The following is a 19591-nucleotide window of genomic DNA, read 5'->3' on the forward strand; positions in this document are numbered from 1 at the left end:
TTTTCTAAACCAGTGAAACAAAAAGTAAATAAAGACATATTTTAAAACTAGTTTGGAATGAATGAAACGAAGAATGCTGGTTAACTCGAGCTAATTGTGAGAAGGTTTAGAGCAGTACCCACCAGCTGAACACTTGTAATACTGTAGGCGTGTCCCATGATCAAACCATTGGCTAGCTCTGCCTCAATCTTACCAGGATCAGCCTAAAACAGAGTATGGGCTACTGTTATAATTCACTCAACCTTACCAGGATCTGCCTAAATTCAATAATACAACTTAAAACATAGATAACACAAACTTGAGCATCCCATCAGAGAGCCATTACATCACCTACTTACATCAATGGAGTATCCAATCAGAGAGCCATTACATCATCTACTTACATCAATGGAGCATCCCATCAGAGAGCCATTACATCACCTACTTACATCAATGGAGTATCCAATCAGAGAGCCATTACATCATCTACTTACATCAATGGAGTATCCAATCAGAGAGCCATTACATCATCTACTTACATCAATGGAGCATCCCATCAGAGAGCCATTACATCATCTACTTACATCAATGGAGTATCCAATCAGAGAGCCATTACATCATCTACTTACATCAATAGAGTATCCAATCAGAGAGCCATTACATCATCTACTTACATCAATGGAACAGCCCAATAGAGAGCCATTACATCACCTACTTACATCAATGGAGCATCCCATCAGAGAGCCATTACATCATCTACTTACATCAATGGAGCAGCCCATGAGAGAGCCATTACATCACCTACTTACATCAATGGAGCATGAGCATCCCATTAGAGAACCATTACATCACCTACTTACATCAATGGAGTATCCAATCAGAGAGCCATTACATCACCTACTTACATCAATGGAACAGCCCAATAGAGAGCCATTACATCACCTACTTACATCAATGGAGCAGCCCATCAGAGAGCCGCGCTCGTGGGCTTTGAGCATGATCTGTAGCAGGTTAGCTGGGGCTTTCGGCAGGTCAAACATCTCCGTCACACCCCCAGTAAAGTCCTCCATGGCTTCACTGGTGCTGCCACCTTTCAGGGATTCATAGGAGCCCATCAGCCTGAAACATGGAGCAAGTTCTGATTTTAATTGTTGTTAAACTTTCGGTGACTCCATAAAGTTGTATCTTTTAAAAAAAGAGTTTTAACTTGTTTATATGTTATTAAATGTTATTATTAATTGTTTTTCTTTTTTGTTTAATGTTGACAAAAGTTGTATATTAAATTTTAAATTTTTTTTTCGATAAAAAAAAGTAGATCTGCCTTTTTTTTTAGATCTTATCGTGTTTTAATTAGTTGCATTAAAATATTTCTCAATAGATAATGATCCCATTGTAATTACTTGGCATAAGCCTTCTCTAGCAGAGCGCTCCAAAACTCATTCTTCTCTGTAGAGTGCATGAAGACCAGTTGGTTCTTGTAGGTGGGTAGCCTGTCATCAACAACAACTTCTTGCCAATCACCTTGGTGCCAAAAGTTGAATCTGAGGACAACAAAACAATTTTAGAAAATAGAATGGCCAGATTTTTTATAAGAATTCTTCAAGTAACATGACTTGTAGTAAAGCTTTATTTTAGTTTTAGTAGGCCTACTTTTTAAATAACATATTTAGATATTTTTAAGGTGGAATCATAAACAAACTTTTGATGTTAAATACTCTTTGTTTTGGTAATTACATTATTTTACAACTTGAAAATAGTTAACTGAATCGGTTGGTACAATGCAGTAGATATTCACTTGATATTTATTGAAATCTCTCCATTTTTGAGAACATCTTTGTGAAATCTTCATTAGATACAAAAACAAAGCCTTATTGTTTCTATGTGTGTTTGATTCAATGTTTAATATGTTTGTGTTGCTAATATGTGTACTTACTTAAACAGACCACAGTAGTCAGGGGGCAAAGGATTGGTTAGGGTTAGCTGTACTTACTTAAACAGCCCACAGTAGTCTGAGCTAAAGGACCGGTTAGGGTTAGCTCTACTTACTTAAACAGCCCACAGTAGTCTGAGCTAAAGGACCGGTTAGGGTTAGCTGTACTTACTTAAACAGCCCACAGTAGTCTGAGCTAAAGGACCGGTTAGGGTTAGCTGTACTTACTTAAACAGCCCACAGTAGTCTGAGCTAAAGGACCGGTTAGGGTTAGCTGTACTTACTTAAACAGCCCACAGTAGTCTGAGGTAAAGGACCGGTTAGGGTTAGCTGTACTTACTTAAACAGCCCACAGTAGTCTGAGCTAAAGGACCGGTTAGGGTTAGCTGTACTTACTTAAACAGCCCACAGTAGTCTGAGGTAAAGGACCGGTTAGGGTTAGCTGTACTTACTTAAACAGCCCACAGTAGTCTGAGGTAAAGGACTGGTTAGGTTCCACCACATGGTCGAAGAGTTTCTGGTTACAGGTGAGAGATGCCACAGCTGCCAGAAGCCAGCAGTCACCTACAGCCAGGTAAAAAACAAAGGAAACAATCAGAGGTGTGGAACAACCACAATCAGAGGTGTGGAACAACCACAATCACAGGTGTGGAACAACCACAATCACAGGTGTGGAACAACCACAATCAGAGGTGTGGAACAACCACAATCACAGGTGTGGAACAACCACAATCAGAGGTGTGGAACAACCACAATCAGAGGTGTGGAGCAACCACAATCACAGGTGTGGAACAACCACAATCACAGGTGTGGAACAACCACAATCAGAGGTGTGGAACAACCACAATCAGAGGTGTGGAACAACCACAATCACAGGTGTGGAACAACCACAATCAGAGGTGTGGAACAACCACAATCACAGGTGTGGAACAACCACAATCAGAGGTGTGGAACAACCACAAAGTATTTATGTCTCAGGTTTAAAGTCTCTCTAAATCTGAGGTCTATGTCTGAAGTTTGTGCCATGGGTTGCTGTCTGAGGTCTAAATCTGGAGTCTATATCTGAGGTCTATATTTCAACAGAAAATGCTAAGCCTACAACTTATCATTGCTACAAACTATACAGACGCCCATGTAACCCTCCCCCAACCCCCACAGCACCAAGGAGCCAACCCACCTTCACCCACAGCACCAAGGAGCCAACCCCCATCCCCCACCGCACCAAGGAGCCAACCCCCATCCCCCACCGCACCAAGGAGCCAACCCGCCTTCCCCACCCCCCACAGCACCAAGGAGCCAACCCACCTTCCCCCACAGCACCAAGGAGCCAACCCCCATCCCCCACCGCACCAAGGAGCCAACCCGCCTTCCCCATCCCCACAGCACCAAGGAGCCAACCCCCCTCCCCCACAGCACCAAGGAGCCAACCCCCCTCCCCCCACAGCACCAGGGAGCCAACCCCCTTCCCCCCACAGCACCAAGGAGCCAACCCCCCCCCCCCAGAACCAAGAAGCCAAACCCCATCCCCCCCCACTGCACCAAGGAGCAACCCCCTCCCCCCCACTGCACCAAGGAGCCAACCCCCTTCCCCCCCACAGTACCAAGGAGCCAACCCCCCTTCCCCATCCACACTGCACCAAGAAGCCAACCCCCCCTCCCCCCCCCCCCACAGCACCAAGGAGCCAACCCCCCCCCCCCCCCAGCACCAAGAAGCCACCCCCCATTCCCCCACTGCACCAAGGAGCAACCCCCCTCCCCCCACTGCACCAAGGAGCCAACCCCCTCCCCCCACAGCAGCAAGGAGCCAACCCCCCCTCCCCCCCCCCCACTGCACCAAGAAGCCAACCCCCCCTCCCCCCACAGCACCAAGGAGCCAACCCCCATCCCCCCCACTGCACCAAGGAGCCAACCTCCCTCCCCCCACACCACCAAGGAGCCAACCCCCAACCTCCCCACCCTCCTCACCCATCCCCCACTGCACCAAGGAGCCAACCCCCCTCCCCCCACACCACCAAGGAGCCAACCCCCACCCTCCCCACCCCCCACAGCACCAAGGAGCCAACCCCCATCCCCGCACAGCACCAAGGAGCCAACCCCCACCCCCAACACCACCAAGGAGCCAACCCCCACCCTCCCCCCCCACAGCACCAAGGAGCCAACCCCCCCCCCACAGCACCAAGGAGCCAACCCCCCCCCCCCACAGCACCAAGGAGCCAACCCCCCACCCCCACAGCACCATGAGCCAACCCCCCTCCCCCACAGCACCACGAGCCAAACTTACCCAACTCCCCCTGTTTGACATCAAACCTGCTGGCTCCAGCAGAGATCCACTCAGGGTTGCCACAGATCTCCTGCAGCAGACAAAAGTTACACAATCAGACAAAAGTTACACAATCAGACAAAAGTTACACAATCAGACAAAAGTTACACAATCAGACAAAAGTTACACAATCAGACAAAAGTTACACAATCAGACAAAAGTTACACAATCAGACAAAAGTTACACAATCAGACAAAAGTTACACAATCAGACAAAAGTTACACAATCAGACAAAAGTTACACAATCAGACAAAAGTTACACAATCAGACAAAAGTTACACAATCAGACAAAAGTTACACAATCAGACAAAAGTTACACAATCAGACAAAAGTTACACAATCAGACAAAAGTTACACAGTAACAATCAGACAAAAGTTACACAATCAGACAAAAGTTACACAATCAGACAAAAGTTACACAATCAGACAAAAGTTACACAATCAGACAAAAGTTACACAGTAACAATCAGACAAAAGTTACACAGTCAGACAAAAGTTACACAGTAACAATCAGACAAAAGTTACACAATCAGACAAAAGTTACACAATCAGACAAAAGTTACACAATCAGACAAAAGTTACACAATCAGACAAAAGTTACACAGTAACAATCAGACAAAAGTTACACAGTCAGACAAAAGTTACACAGTAACAATCAGACAAAAGTTACACAATCAGACAAAAGTTACACAATCAGACAAAAGTTACACAATCAGACAAAGGTTACACATTCAGACAAAAGTTACACAATCAGACAAAAGTTACACAATCAGACAAAAGTTACACAATCAGACAAAAGTTACACAATCAGACAAAAGTTACACAATCAGACAAAGGTTACACATTCAGACAAAAGTTACACAATCAGACAAAAGTTACACATTAACAATCAGACAAAAGTTACACAATCAGACAAAAGTTACACAGTAACAATCAGACAAAAGTTACACAATCAGACAAAAGTTACACAGTAACAATCAGACAAAAGTTACACAATCAGACAAAAGTTACACAGTAACAATCAGACAAAAGTTACACAGTCAGACAAAAGTTACACAGTAACAATCAGACAAAAGTTACACAGTAACAATCAGACAAAAGTTACACAGTAACAATCAGACAAAAGTTACACAGTCAGACAAAAGTTACACAGTAACAATCAGACAAAAGTTACACAGTAACAATCAGACAAAAGTTACACAGTAACAATCAGACAAAAGTTACACACTAACAATCAGACAAAAGTTACACATTAACAATCAGACAAAAGTTACACATTAACAATCAGACAAAAGTTACACAGTAACAATCAGACAAAAGTTACACAGTCAGACAAAAGTTACACAGTAACAATCAGACAAAAGTTACACACTAACAATCAGACAAAAGTTACACATTAACAATCAGACAAAAGTTACACATTAACAATCAGACAAAAGTTATACATTAACAATCAGACAAAAGTTACACATTAACAATCAGACAAAAGTTACACAGTAACAATCAGACAAAAGTTACACACTAGCAATCAGACAAAAGTTACACAGTCAGACAAAAGTTACACATTAAAGCAAATCTATTTCCTGAAACAACCAAACAAGTGTGCATAGTGTGATTCTTTACTCCCAGAGATCTTGGACCATTGTTCTAGGTGCAGGGTGGGGTACTTAAAACCCTAAAACTCAACTATTTTCATTTAATGCCATACAGTTTAGAGGTGAACATCTCTAGATAGATCAAATCTCTGTCTTTTAATGCAATAGTTAATACAGATTATGACCTCTATAATTAAAGTGATAAATTCAGAAGCATATCGATGGGGGGGGGGGGGGCAAAATGGGTTGGAAAAACAAATTGAATGTTTGAGGGGGTGGGGGGTGCAAATCGAAAGTTTGTCCCCTGGCGCCAGGAAGGGCCGCTAAGCCTCTGGATAAATTGGTAATTAACAATGGTTAAAAAATTAATCATAACAGCTTAAAAATGTGAATTGCTGCCATTTCCTAAACACCTGTCTTACAAGCAAAACTAGAACATTAACAGTTAACTGGTTCAAAAACCTTTTGTGTCAACTTGTTCTCCCATACCACGTGTATGCATGACTTCATCTTTAGATTTCACCATAACCATATTGGCAATTCTAGAACCAGGCTAGGGAGGATACCACAGCTAATAAGTTTGGGTTGACGGGGTGGAAGTGGGGGATAGGCACAGGGACTGACTTGTATTATTGTGATAAAAGAATCAGTCAGCCATGACACCTAGTCTAGAGTGACATTAAAATTTGATGCCATCGTGTCAAAAGGAACAAATCCTTTTAACAATGTCAGGGCATTCACAGCTGTTGTCATCACACAATGGCTGAGGTCTTAATGGGGGTGGTGTTATAAGGGTGGTGACAAATGGGGTGGCAGGGGGTGGTAGCTTAAAGGGGTGGTAGCTTAAAGGGAAATGTTGATTAAGGGCAGGTTATTCCAGACATTTTTCGTTCAAGTACAGGCATATCTTTTATATATATAATTCTCTTCATGGGGACCATACGAGACACCACGCAGCTTAGCCGTTCCTACCCTGCTTTCTAGGCATATCACTACCAGCCTCACCCCCACCTGTAGGGTGAGCTATGGTTCACCCCGAATGTTTACAATCGTAGAGCCGGGTTTAGTGACGGCTATTAGGGGCTAGGGCAGATAATTTAGTTTTTTAAACTATTTGAAACTAAGGGGAGATAATAAGTTCTGCTTGATATTTTCATTGTCTTAGGTAAACGTCTGCTTTCACTGGGCGGGGTGGGGGAGGCAGGGGGGATGGGGTAGTGTCGAATTCACACATTATGATAAGTAGAAAATAAAACAACTAGATAGCGGTGTATGCTACGTTGCGGGTCAGCTCGTTTTCTTTATTTTTTATTACGTCCGTCCCGGGAGAGATGCTTGAAAGAAACTCTGGTCACGGGTGATTGGTGTCACGCCTGAGAGCCGACGTGATAATTGTGTTTTAAAGTTCAGGTAGCAAGTTGGTAGTCGGTGTTTTGTGTTGGTAGCCATTTTTTAAAAATTAAGGACGAATGGAATGGAAAAAAAAACTAATTGCTTTTAAAACTTAAATATTTCAATTTTCAAAATTACTAAAAAAAAAAAAAATAAATAAAATTTAACAAGTATTTAAAAAACCTTTATAGTAATAACCTTTTATATTCATTAAAAATAAGAAAATAAAACAAACTGCAAAAGCATTGGTAGCTGACGCATTTACCGACACAAACATATAAAACATCGAATCAAAGTAAGTCTTTGTTTTTTGTTTCTAAAGAAGATTTAACAAAGATGTTCTCTACAATGGGGTGATTCCCATAATTGAGATAAAAATCAGATTTTGTAGACCTAAATTGTATCAAGACGTGAGAGGTGAGTGATGCCGTAGAAATATGTTGTATTTCAATACATAACATTAACGTTACAAGATGATATGGATTATATAAAGTCAGAGTTTTGTGTTTTATATTATGACACAATAAATTCATCCGAGAGGAAGCTGACGCAGTGTTAAATATGGCACGATAAGTTGTTGCAATTAGTTTGGCAAGTCCTTTATGGCATTTACACAACAGGAAATGATGCAATCGTTTGTTTCTCTACATAAGGTCTACTAAATGTGTTTGTTTCTCTAGCTGGGAGAAAGCAAAAGTCACCTTAACCTTCATCTTCAAGAGCATTCAAGTATGTATCTGGCATGTATATGCATAGACCTGGTATCTGTTGTATGTATCTGGCATGTATATGCATAGACCTGGTATCTATCTATTAAGTTCAAGTCCAAAGACATCCTGATCCCATTACACCTTCAGATATGCTGAACGTGAACACGGGCAAGACACGGACTGATGGCTGTCATACCTGGATTACACATAGGGGGGGTGGGTGAGGGATGGTTGGAGCCTTACCTGCCCACCTCGCCTAGATGTTAGTCTATTAACACATACACGCCGGAGCAAGTTGAGTGGATGGAAAATACCGTTTGACTCTTTGGTCTCAAGCTGTCGATTTGAGCTCTAGTCGGTATGGAGAACATGGTGGCAGGTGGGTGGTCAAGGTAGTAATAGGTGAGACAACAATAGTGCTGAGGCAACAATAGTGGTGAGACAACACTAGTGGTGAGGCAACACTAGTGGTGAGACAACACTAGTGGTGAGACAACAATAGTGGTGAGACAACAATAGTGGTGAGACAACAATAGTGGTGAGACAACATTAGTGGTGAGACAACAATACAAGTATATGTTTTATTGAGGGGCTCACTCTCACTCAAGTAATAACACATTCGTAAAACATCCACTCTCCACTCAGGCAACCACACACCCTCCACTCATACAAGCACACACTCCCCACTCAAACAATCACACTCTCCACTCATATAATCACACACTCCCCACACATACAATCACACATTCAATTCACAGAGCTACACCCACACTCCCCACTGACACCCCACTCATACTCTAAACATTCTCGCCTCTACAAAGCTAAGGCAGTTAACCCTCCATGTTTGCTGTTATAATTACTAAACGAAACAATAATTCGACTTCGAATGTTGGTATGGCAACCACGCCATCATTTCCGGGAACCAACGAGGTCATGTGATCACCGAGTTGATGAAACAGTCATCAATAGGCAGCTCTATTTTGTGTATCTGGTGTGGGCGGGCAGACACAATTCACCCATCCATTTTAGGTTAAACCAATTTCTACCTCAATCATATTCTCATGTTCTCAGCGTCCTTACATGAACTCAACTTGTGTTGACTACGTCGTCATGGTAACGGTACAGGGGAGTGTACCCCGTACGGATCAGAAGCTGCACCTGAAGTTGTGACCTCGAGTTCTGGTATAAACAACCCCGTGTACTGCTGACTCTAGCTACAGTTCTTTCCCTTACATTCAGACCTCTTGCAGTCTCTGGCTACCTTGATCGCATTTATTAGTTTATCTCTCGTGCTAATTACTTCTAAATCATCAAAAGCTTCAAAGATAATTCATCTTTATACCACAGTTTTAATAACACGTAGATCTATAGCTCTTGCTTTTTTAAATGGGTTAGGGAAAATATTTTCTTTGAAAAGCGTTTCCAAATTTTAGATGAACTTAGACTTATGTCGGTAAATCTTAGTAAAGGAAAAAAGGGTAGGTAGATCTATAAGTAGGTTGCTGGTGTGAAAGGCATTTTTAACGCATTCTTGTACCGGAAACAGTTCTATAAATAGCATTCGTTAGTCTATACTTCTGCCAGCGTAGGTGTAAACAAAATCTGCAGCAGTACCAGCTCCAGCAGACGTGAGGGTCAGACATCTTGTATTCAACGGTCCACCCAATTGAAATACTCGATCAATATGTTCATTTGTTTCATTTCCTTCTTATTTTGGGTTCTAATAAATATTGAAAGTGGAAACTTTTTTAATCTCTAAAAAAAACTTCAAAGCATTTTTCATTAACATTTTTTTTAAACCGCTCATCAAACACATGGACTGAATCGCCAGGGCTTAAATCAGCTAAGTTGTGAATGCGTTGAAATACAGCGGTCACTTATTTCCCTTTGGTGAGTTCATTCAGTGTGTAAAACGTCAGCCTCGATTGAAGCTAATTAGCAATCAAACATTCGGTGAAAGCTAATGAATCAATGAATAAGGCCGGACTGTATTTTCTACAGTGCAAACAAGTCAGCATGAAAAACCCAAACATACGACGTGTGTGTGTGTGTGCACGTGTGTGTGTATACAGCGTGTGTGTGTGTGTTTATGTTGGCTCACGTCGTGGCCTACCAGCCCTAGCAGTTGGCCGACACACAATGGAATTATTCGCTTAGACAGGTGGGATCAGATTTACTAGAGTGTCCTGAGGTTCTGTTATTTCAGGTGTAAAAACGTTAAATTAGGCCTTGAATAAACGATTAATTAAGGGTAATTAATTGAAATCATATATATATATATATATATATATATATATATATATATATATATATATATATATATATATTCCTGTATAAATAAAGTGTAAATATTATGTACGCAGTATGCTAGTTTCCTGTAAGATTTCTCCGTACTGACTGACCTTTCTTTACGATATAAGTAGATCTAGTGCATGGGACAAATAAACACACCACAGTTCCAGGCATAAAAAAATTACATTTTAAACCAAGCTAATTCTCTTGTATTACATTATAAGCGTAAGCCAAACACTGGCTGAGATAACTGGGTTTGCACCTAATACTGGCTTTCACATTGTACGATACCACATATCCAACATAAGCCACACAGGAAAACCATAAGCCCAGATCTCTGCTTGACACATATCAAATAGTTGCTAGTTGACGTCTAGACCATTTGCTGGTAACATTACATTATTCATACAATTGGGTGCAGAGATGACTATTTTAGACCACTTAAATTAACAGCCAAGACAAAACAGATCAAAGTGTCGACTGATGATCTTCGCCAGAGTAAATTAACAAAGAGTGGACGATGTAAGGAGGTGAAGTCTGAGAACCTCTGAGGACATTAGTTTTGTACCAGCGATCCCCAGCCTGTCGTATGTGTACCAGCGGTCCCCAGCCTGTGTACCAGCGGTCCCCAGCCTGTGTACCAGCGGTCCCCAGCCTGTGTACCAGCGGTCCCCAGCCTGTGTACCAGCGGTCCCCAGCCTGTGTACCAGCGGTCCCCAGCCTGTCGTATGTGTACCAGGGGTCCCCAGCCTGTGTACCAGCGGTCCCCAGCCTGTCGTATGTGTACCAGGGGTCCCCAGCCTGTGTACCAGCGGTCCCCAGCCTGTCGTATGTGTACCAGCGGTCCCCAGCCTGTCGTATGTGTACCAGCGGTCCCCAGTCTGTCGTATGTGTACCAGCGGTCCCCAGCCTGTCGTATGTGTACCAGCGGTCCCCAGCCTGTCGTATGTGTACCAGCGGTCCCCAGCCTGTCGTATGTGTACCAGCGGTCCCCAGCCTGTGTACCAGCGGTCCCCAGCCTGTCGTATGTGTACCCGGGGACGTGGATGGGAAGTGGGGGTATGCACAAAAACACAATTTAGGCAGACAATATTTACTTGTGTATAATAGGCTTGAAAAGCTGGTCCCAAATGGTAGTTGCCAGATAGAATAGTTTTCAACCTAAATTGAATATTTTATAACATTTGTGCAATTAAGGCTAGAAATATTCAAACAAATAATTACTATTAATATAATATCGGGTTTACAGGCCAGGGATGACGTTCTTTAAATGGACGCCAGTGGAAATCCACCTTTTTGTAGGCCTCATAAATGAATGACACCTAAGAGGATGGAAGTGTGGTTGTTGTTTTTTACGCTAATACCGTGCTTACTGTTTTAGTTGGGCCTAGTTTAACCTCTGTATGTTATTGATAATTTCCTACATAATGTGGTTTGATATTCTTTGTTTTCTTTTTGCCTCTATAATCAAACAAGTGCCACCAGTCTTTATCGTCTGCTCTGTAACGACATTATAATATTCTCATGGATATTTACGTTTGTTCAAGGTTAGTCTGCATTTCCAGCTTTCTCATGCCCAATATAAAAACTTGAATTACAGTTCAATAACTATCGTGACACGGATATACAGGCTCAGGAGTTTGACTCCCATTAGCCAGGGAGGTCTCGACGTAGTGAACTTCAACTAAATGGCAAATTGTGGACTGAATCAGGCTCACTGAGATGTTGGTTTGAAACACTACATGATGGTCGCTTATCCATCCGTAGGCTTTATCCAGGCTTTACTTCCCCCACCACCAGACGCAGGACATCGTCTTACCGTCTGGTACCCGGCTAGATCGCGGGGCAGAGGTCGGAAACTTCTACAAGCCTAAAATAAACAGTCATATATTTAGTGCTACTGACGTAGCGGATGGATCTCGCCTGTGTTTTGTTAGTGTGTGTGTCGTGGTAGTGGGTGGGGACAACATATAATCATGATAAAAATGAGTACATATTGGTTAGATGTTAGGGGATCGGCGTGGTCGAGTCGGTAAAGCTCGTGGATGCTTAACTGAAATGTCTCGAGTTCAAATCCTCGGGCAGATGAGGCTCGTTAGCTGGGGATAGCCACTCTTCTAGGAGAGACAACTCCAAAATCAAACATCTGCTGTAGTTAGTTCTTGGTTGGGCAAAGGCTATGGAAGCACATTAAAATAAACCGGGAGTGATCTCCCCTAAGCTTTCTCGAATATTCTTATTCAAAACAACAGGGGATGGGAACTCCATTTTAAATACTTAAAGTTTTTAAATAGAATAAAATCTCGAAGAAAAAAGGATTGCACACCAAGTGAACGCCAAATGAAATGTGCATAATAGTGCGCAATATTATTAGTACTTAATAAAGTTACATGCGTTTTTTGAGAAATCGGAAATAGCGTAAATTAGTACTTCCTGTCAACGGAAATTACTCAAAATTTGACAGAAGGTAGAGAACTTTTATGTACATGTGAAATTTCATTTATCTATCTGAAATAGTACTCAAGTTATAGGCATTTGAAAAATTCAAAGTAGAAAAAGTACCACTTCTGGTTATCGGAAATCGCTCAAAAGTTGATACGGATCGACGATGTTGATAAAATACTTATATATGAAATTTCATCAACCTAGCTGTAACGGTACTCAAGTTATCGTGTTTACACACAGATAGACACACAGACATACGGACAAGATTGCAAAATTATGTTTTTCCGTATCAGTGAGGTGTAAAACGTCGAGATTTGTAAAAAATCTCTAAACTTCGTATATACGAGAAAGTAAAAATAAAATAAAAGTAATTGCCTAAAGTAGAAGTTGGGCGTTCGTTAATCGAGGTACGATAGTCTTGAATTAAGTGGCTCAATGTTTAACTGTGAGCAGGTTATTTTGTTTCAGTTTTAATATTAGCAAACATATAGCCATTTTGGTTTGCTATAATTTGAATGCAATAGTTAATAACTTGCCTGTTCGACATGCTTCTATTTCAACAAAGAATGAATCATTCCACATGACTTGAGTTACAAGTGCCCTGAATCCTGCCCATTGTCCCTGGACTCTTGGTGTGCATCCCAGTTTGTATTACAGTGATAGATTAAGCATTACCAATATTTACAGTTGAATGTGTTCTGTTCCATCAATAGCACATGAACATTGAGACTTGATTAGTTTGATCTGGTAACAGCAGTTTTATTTTATCATAGCGTATTTTTGAACGAAGACAAACGTAGTTGTTCCGTGTGTTATTTCATTATTAAAATTTATATCTTTTACTTGTATGTAAAATTTTCATTTATCCATCTAAAAAAAGTACTCTAGTTTTAGGCTTTTGAAAAATTCAAACTAGAAAAAGTTCCACTTCCAGCTATCGGAAATCGCTGGAAAGTTGAAAAGGATCTACACATTTTATATAATACTTATATATGAAATTTCATCAACCTAGCTTTAACGGTACTCAAGTTATCGTGTTTACAGACACACCCACACATCCGGACAGAATTGCTAAATCCAGTTTTTCCGACAAGATTACGCGTAAAACGCCGAAATTTTAATAAATCTGGATTTAGAATTTTTGCCCGATTAAAATAAGTCCCCTATACACAGTTTATGATGAAGTACTGAAAAGTAAAACGGTGGAAACTGTCAAAATTTCATGTGAATTTTGTGCACGATTACAATACTTTCTTTATACTTCGTATATACGAGAAAGTAAAAAGAAAAGCAAGCTGAAATCAGAGTCAATGGTCTCAATGGCGCCTAACCAGTTGACACGTATACTTAATTGTATTGTAGGGGATGCCTTCCAACACTAAAATTAAGATCGAAGAAGAAGAGAAGAAGAAGAAGGTTAGATGTTTGTATCCAATTTACCGCTCATTGAACATTGACATATATATATATATATATATATATATATATATATATATATATATATATATATATATATATATATATATATATATATATATATATATATATATATATATATATATATATATATATATATATATATATATATATATATATATATATATATATATATATATATATATATATATATATATATATATATATGTATATATATATATATATAATCAGGGGCCACCAAAAAGTTTCAGCCCGGGGCCCCGCCCAAGCTTTATCCGCCTCACACATCACAGACACACACACTACTCCCCTCACAAACACACACAAGCAAACACACACAGAGTAAATATTCTCTCACACTTCACTATATTACGGAAATGTTCAATTATGGTCAAGTAAACGAGTTCCTATAGAAATCCTGCATCAAACGAGACTTTCACAGGTAATGTTATAGCAAAGTTATACAACAATAACTTCAGCAATGTTGTATAAGACTAGCTTTCATCATCTGAACTCGTATTGTTACAAAATGTTTTTTCTAATTAAAATGGTTGAATAGATAAGTTGACACAGGTGGGTTTTTTTAATTTTACCTTCAACAAAAAAAAAGTGGCCTTACAACTGTTGAAAATCAATATGTAGCAAGTAATTGTTTCTTATTTACATAACTGAAAGTTCAGAATTGTATTTTGTATTGAACAAATTATGTTGTGATTCGTGGAAATTACACGATACCCTTGTAACTACTATATATTAAACAGTTACCGGAAAATTGCGCAACGGAAAAAATGCGCACGGTAAAATACGCAACAGCTAAAAAGCGCAAACAGAAAAATTTGCAAATACAAACTCAAGCTACTGATACACTTTTATTTTGTCTATATTTCGTGAAAAAAGTGTTTTATTATTCTACTATTTGAATGGGGTCAATTATCGATTTAAGAAAAGTCCTTAGCGTATTTTTTTACGCGTATTTTTTTCTGAAAACCATTTAAAACAACATTTTGACATGATCAAATGTGTGTACATGTCTGATCATACCCTTTCCGTTGAAACACAAAACATTGTGGACAGTACTGTAGGCAGTGAGAAGATTTGATGATTTCACTGGTGTCTATGCTTATGATTACCTAATGGTTGTGTTGCGAAACTAAGTTTGGACAGTGTATTGCGACATCGTGGTCTGCTATTAACCCTTTAACTTCTGCAGGATCATCTAACCTTTTGTTTAGGAATGTCGTTAAAATGTATTTTTGTATTTTTAGCGGCCCACACTGAACAGCCCTTGATGGAGCCATTGAAAGTTTTATTTTAGTGGCCCACGCTAATCAGCTCTTGAGGGAGCAACCAAACTGGTTCCAACCAGATATTTATTACTTTCACGTGGCACTTCCATTGATGGGTATAAAACGGCGACCCGCGGGCGAGTTAATTATTGGGTTAACCGGTGCATTGGGGTAAAATGTCGACATTTACAAGAACGTGTGGGAGGACATAGTCCAGCGGTGCAGAACCTGTTGTTTGCCATCTGTACGTCACGGTTGGTTGTTACAGGCAGTACCCACGGTCCTGTACTATTGAACAGTACGTTTAGCTAACCATGTCACAAGTCTCGTCCAAAATCTCAAATAGCGTTCATAAATCTCGCACGTTACGTTGGAGATCTCGCGAATCCATACAAGGCCAAATTAACTGACCGAAAAAATTGTTCCGAGGCATACGGAGACTGAATCGCTTAGCTAACACACTACGCATGCGCTGTTAAAAAACCCAAATCCAATCATTTGCTAATGAAAGAGCGGTAAACTCACGGCGCCCTCCATCTTGTCCTAAAACAACAGGGAGATCTCTTGTCCCTGATGTTTACATCCATTATTGTTTACATTCATTATTGTTTACATCCATTATTGTTTACATCCATTATTGTTTACATTCATTATTGTTTACATCCATTATTGTTTACATCCATTATTGTTTACATTCATTATTGTTTACATCCATTATTGTTTACATCCATTATTGTTTACATTCATTATTGTTTACATCCATTATTGTTTACATCCATTATTGTTTACATCCATTATTGTTTACATCCATTATTGTTTACATCCATTATTGTTTACATCCATTATTGTTTACATCCATTATTGTTTACATCCATTATTGTTTACATCCATTATTGTTTACATCCATTATTGTTTACATCCATTATTGTTTACATCCATTATTGTTTACATCCATTATTGTTTACATCCATTATAGTTTACATCCATTATTGTTTACATCCATTATTGTTTACATCCATTATTGCTTACATCCATTATTGTTTACATCCATTATTGTTTACATTCATTATTGTTTACATTCATTATTGTTTACATCCATTATTGTTTACATCCATTATTGTTTACACGACGACCCGATGCGCACCCCATCAGCGAGTTCTTTAATTAGTTAGGTCAAGTCACATGACAGCGAGTTTTCATAACGTTTACTATAATGGATGTTCGTTTAGGCTTATTTTAAAGGTTACTTCTAGATCTACATTCCCTTAAAAAAAATCCATCGCAACATAGGCAGGGCTGACACGTGAGGGGTGGGGAGGTTGTGAAGAGCCTTATTATACAACACTTGTGTATACATTGATTCCATCTACTGCTCAAAATTTCCCCGATTCATGTCGCGAAGACATGCAGATAATGTGTAGTAAGGTTCCAAATGTTGGTAGTTCGTTCTTTTCTCGCTCAGTGTGTGTTGTTGGGGGAGGGGTGGGATTTGCTATATAACGTGGGAGATTGTGGTCTATAATATTGTAGTAGAAAGGGGGGGGGTGTTTTAGAATGTGTTATAGGCTGGTCTGTGGATCAAATATGTCCCACCTTTGTGTTATATGTGTACTTTATCAACTGTGAATTTAAAGCTACGTTTACACCTAAATGGTAGGCACCAGTTCTGGTTACAGCTAATTACATAATTACACATTTATCATCTGTAACAATAAAGTTGAGTTTGAGAGCGTCACATACATAGCTTCTTCTAGATGTCAACAATACAAGAAGCCATTACGAGTGCTAAAGTTAGCTAAATGGACGTTTCTCTCTCTCTTGGCTAAACAACAAACGCTACCCAGAAGTATCTCTCTGCAGCAGTAGGAGAAATTACAATTGAAAAATGTCAAACTTACATGTGGACGCTTCCATTCAAACGGCCTAGGGGGTGCACTGCTAAAGAAAATGGACTTGTCCTCAGCCTCAAACTCAGGATCCTCGAACAAGATCCTCTCGCCCAGACATTTGGTCTTGATCTCCTCGTACTTCTGGCGAGCTAGTCCAGCGAACGGGTTCTTTCTGACCTCCCTCGGCTTGACCCCCCTGCCCGGGATGGGCCTGGGGCGGCCGATGAGCGACGTGGTTTGATACGAACTCATGCTGACGTTGCCGCCGATACCCTGACGGAAGTTGTTGAACTCCTCGCGGTACTTGTCGAACTGTTGCTTCATGTTGCCGAATTCTTTGAACAAACTCATGGTGCACGTGACTAATGTAACTGTACCACGTGACTAATATACTGCAATCTGTTGGTTTTTTAAACACACACGCTCAGTCTAGGCGCGTTCAACACTGCTGGTCAAAATCAATGAAAGATACCCGCTGATTATCCTGATATGAAGCTAAACACGTCACCATGGAAACAACACAGTTACAAACATCCAACACAGTACAAACGACACGGTTGACGGTTTGACCAAACTTTAGCGGGGATGTGTGGGTGCGGGCACAGATCTAACACGCAACATATGGTGAGCAGTGACACACGGAGAGGTGAGCAGTGGCACACGGAGAGGCTGAGTTCAGTCAGTACGGCAGAGAGAAGACAGGAGAGAGAGAGAGAGAGACTTAACACCAGTGTCTGCCCTCTGTGTGGCAGGGAAATCAAACGTGAATCAAACACAGATCAACTGAAGGCACGGCATTTAGCTGGACGGGTCAGGGGTCAAGTCTAACCGCTAGCTCACCAAACAGCTGAGTCATGGGAAACGCCCACCGCACAATTCCTGCTGAGCTTATTTTAAAAATTTCCGACCTGGAAAAAATTCGAAGCTATTACGCAATCATTTAGCCGGGTAAGAAATAGTTTTAAGACTTCTGTGTTAAACATTGCGACTAAAACTTTGTTTAGTTGAACCAATTTAATTTATTACTAAGGTAGATTAAAGAAAGTTTACATAAACAGTTTCAAAACTTAATTTTAAAAGTGGAAGGGTAAAATAATACAACCAGAAGTCATGTGATAAACAAGGCAGGAGAAGGTAAACAACAAATCAATCGACTAGAATGTAAACAAATGTTGACTTAAAGGAAACAAATCAATCGACTAGAATGTCAACAAATGTTGACCTTAAGGAAACCTAGCGACCATCGCGCGGACACGATGACACAACAGTGCGGGGAGAGGTGGGGGGGGGGGTGCTTTAAATTTATATCACCAATATAGGTCATGCCAATAGCAGGAGTGAATGTGCAGCCAACCGGCACACAACCAACGACGCGGGGTCATGCTAACTTCGACTGGAATCAAACTCCAACCAACGTGTCAGCAGACGCCAACCAAACCAGACTACAGCAGCTTTTTTTTTCTCACGCACCTGCCCACCCACTTCATCTCCGATCATGCGTGACATGGCGCCACGCATACAACAGGGCATATCGCACCAACACACTGTCCTGTTGCCTGCCTAACTAACACATCGCAGTCTAAGAATTACATACACCAACTTCTCACGAATCGCTGTACTACACTGGGGAGGCGTGACCACACCGTAGAAATATAATCACAACAGGATGTGACCACAGCATAAATTGTGAACAAACAGTAGAAATATGATCACGCATAAAGTAGAATAGTGACCATAAAGTAGAATAGTGACCATAAAGTAGAAATATGATCCCGCATAAAGTAGAAATGTGAGCACACTACTTGCAGACAACACCCAGAGAAAGTAGGGCGCCGGCCGGCACTGGTGCTGTTATTGATCGTCAAGACATTTGCTCAGCTGAGCCCAGTACAGTTGGGTGTTTTCTGAGAACTAAGTGGGGGGGGGGGGGGGGGGGGAGTTGATACATTCTGTGATACGGTGGGCGGGGAGGTGGGGGGGGGGATTGAATTACGCGAGGTGAGGCCACAATAAACAGCAGACACAGCCCTTGTTGTGGGTGAGTACACAGCTCCTGTTGTGGTGTAAGGGTGAGTACACAGGGAGTACACACGTGTCGGTTTGATGCACGTGACTGTTTGTAGCACGTGCCGGCTTGTAGCATACGAGCGATAAATCGATAGAGAAACGGTGAAGGCTAACATACCCTGGTCACACACTGCTGCAGAAAATAATGTTGAGTCAGCATTTCTACAAGACGCGCGTTCATTTCTTGTGAGATTCGACTTTTTAAAGACGGACTCATTTCGTATGCGCATAGAAACGTATCGTTTTATT

The 19591-nt window shown here is 40.8% G+C and overlaps 1 protein-coding gene across 7 annotated transcripts in view; it reads right to left on the reverse strand.

The window, feature by feature from the left end:
• LOC131940140 (calpain-B) overlaps positions 1–19591 on the reverse strand; it is a 56085-nt gene that overhangs the window by 16951 nt on the left and 19543 nt on the right. For 4 of the 7 annotated variants that reach the window (XM_059298776.1, XM_059298737.1, XM_059298747.1 and 1 more), the window contains 5 exons: positions 4191–4260; positions 2362–2473; positions 1380–1520; positions 930–1098; positions 123–203 (listed from right to left, as the gene is read on the reverse strand). In XM_059298776.1, the coding sequence (XP_059154759.1) occupies positions 123–203; positions 930–1098; positions 1380–1520; positions 2362–2473; positions 4191–4260 (573 nt within the window). Of the gene's footprint in view, positions 1–122; positions 204–929; positions 1099–1379; positions 1521–1969; positions 2005–2361; positions 2474–4190; positions 4261–17284; positions 17721–19591 lie in introns of those variants that run through there. The other 3 variants (XM_059298756.1, XM_059298766.1, XM_059298785.1) reach the window with 2 other exon arrangements.

Source organism: Physella acuta, unplaced genomic scaffold (assembly GCF_028476545.2).
Source record: "Physella acuta isolate Inbredline_101_S28 unplaced genomic scaffold, ASM2847654v3 ptg000021l, whole genome shotgun sequence".
Classification (NCBI taxonomy): domain Eukaryota; kingdom Metazoa; phylum Mollusca; class Gastropoda; family Physidae; genus Physella; species Physella acuta.